Below are 1,985 nucleotides of genomic sequence, written 5' to 3'. Positions count from 1 at the left end.
TGTGCTGCCTGATGGGGGTGCGGGGTCTGTGCTGCCTGATGGGGGTGTGGGGCTCTGATGAGGGGTTTGTGGGCTCTTCCCAGGTCGCCAACATCCTGCTCAACGGCGTGAAGTACGAGAGTGAGCTGATGGGCTCCAGCGAGCGCGCAGAGCAGCCTCTGTCCGTGGGGCGCCTCTGCTCCACCATCTGCAACATGCCCAAGGCGCTGCGCACCCTCTGCGTCAACCACTTCCTGGGTGAGCTCCCGGCCAAGCCTCCCCGTAGTCCCGGTCCTGCTCAGGGCTCTCGCCCCACTGGCCTCCCAGGATGCCCCCGAGCCTCCCTTCCCAGAACTTTTCTATGTTCACCAGCCCCCTACAGCAGCACCAAGGGCAGGCCTGGGGTGCGGTGGCTGCCCTGGAGGGCTTTTCTCTGGGGTGCCTGCCCTGGACAGCCCCAAACTAAACCAGGTGTCCCGTTGAGAGCCACATAGCTCACTCTGGATCCGACACCTGAGCCTCCACAGAGCCAAAATTCTTATTACCTGAAGCCCTTTGGAGAACTCTCTAGTGAAATGATGGACCCACACCTTCCCACCTTCCCACCTTCCAACTTTGTCTTGCTCTGTCTTCAAGCACAGACCCCACACCTGCCTGCCTGTGTCTATTGCCGTTCGTAAATTCACATGGCTTGCCTTTGAATGACCATTGAAAAGCACCAACTTGCATTTCATTCCATTTAATCTCTTTTCGCTGTGGAGTGGTTGAACGTTTGAACATGATTCAGAATTTGAGGCCGGGCGCGGTGGCTCACGCCTGTTATCCCAGCACTTTGGGAGGCCAAGGCTGGTGGATCACGAGGTGAGACGATCAAGACCATCCTGGCCACCATGGTGAAACCCCGTCTCTACTAAAAATACAAAAATTAGCCGGGCGTGGTGGCGAGTGCCTATAGTTCCAGCTACTTGGGAGGCTGAGACAGGAGAATTGCTTGAACCCAGAAGGTGGAGATTGCAGTGAGCCGAGATGGCGCCACTGCACTCCAGCCAGCCTGGTGACAGAGCAAGACTCCACCTCAAAAAAAAAAAAGAAAGAAAGAAAGAAAAGAAAAGAAAAAAGAATTTGAGATAATCTAGGCTCTCATATATTGTGGGACATAAATCAACATGACCTTCTAGAAGGCAGTTTCGTAATGGGTGAGAATCTTGAAAATGGTCCTACCTTTTTCCCCTGTGACCTTACTCAGTATTCCATGCAAGCCCGTAATCAAAAACTATATTCAGAATATATATGCAAGGTACTGATCACAGCATGGCTTAGGACAGCCACAGACTGCGATCGGGGATAGAGATGTCAAACAGTTGGGGAAGGGTTAAATATATCAGGGTGCACCCACACTGTGAAATATTCTGCTGCCATCAAAACGAGTCTGTTTAATAATTCTCGATGGCATAGAACATTGTAGATGATAATTCATTATGGTTAGAAAGGGCCTATAAATACCACCTTCCTCTACCAAAGACGGAATTCCCATGGTTCAAGGAACGGAGTGCTAAGCACATCTGCCAGCACATCCACGTCTGTGCTTCCCGGTGGATTTCTCCCAATTAAACGGACCCCTCCCCTGTATCGCCCAGGTAGCTGGAGCACCTCCACTGCTACCCTTGCCTCATGTTTATAGAAATATATGGTGGTTTAGGCCGGGCGCGGTGGCTCAAGCCTGTAATCCCAGCACTTTGGGAGGCCGAGACGGGTGGATCACAAGGTCAGGAGATCGAGACCATCCTGGCTAACACAGTGAAACCCCGTCTCTACTAAAAAATTCAAAAAACTAGCCGGGCGAGGCGGCGACGCCTGTAGTCCCAGCTACCTGGGAAGCTGAGGCAGGAGAACGGCATGAACCCGAGAGGCGGAGCTTACAGTGAGCGGAGATCCGGCCACTGCACTCCAGCCTGGGCGGCAGAGCGAGACTCCGTCTCAAAAAAAAAAAAAAAAAAAAAAAAAGA

The 1,985-nt window shown here is 52.3% G+C and overlaps 1 protein-coding gene across 1 annotated transcript in view; it reads left to right on the top strand.

Annotated features, from left to right (window-relative positions):
* The window catches only part of SLC45A1 (solute carrier family 45 member 1), a 31,170-nt gene that overhangs the window by 21,557 nt on the left and 7,628 nt on the right, over positions 1–1,985 (top strand). Inside the window, exon 6 of the mRNA XM_023215260.2 lies at positions 84–237. Within this exon, the coding sequence (XP_023071028.1) occupies positions 84–237 (154 nt within the window). The remainder of the gene's footprint in view (positions 1–83; positions 238–1,985) is intronic.

This window comes from Piliocolobus tephrosceles, chromosome 1 (genome assembly GCF_002776525.5).
Source record: "Piliocolobus tephrosceles isolate RC106 chromosome 1, ASM277652v3, whole genome shotgun sequence".
NCBI classification, from domain to species: domain Eukaryota; kingdom Metazoa; phylum Chordata; class Mammalia; order Primates; family Cercopithecidae; genus Piliocolobus; species Piliocolobus tephrosceles.
The sequence above is the reverse complement of the archived record's forward strand: the minus strand, read 5'-3'. Positions and strand labels throughout refer to the sequence as shown.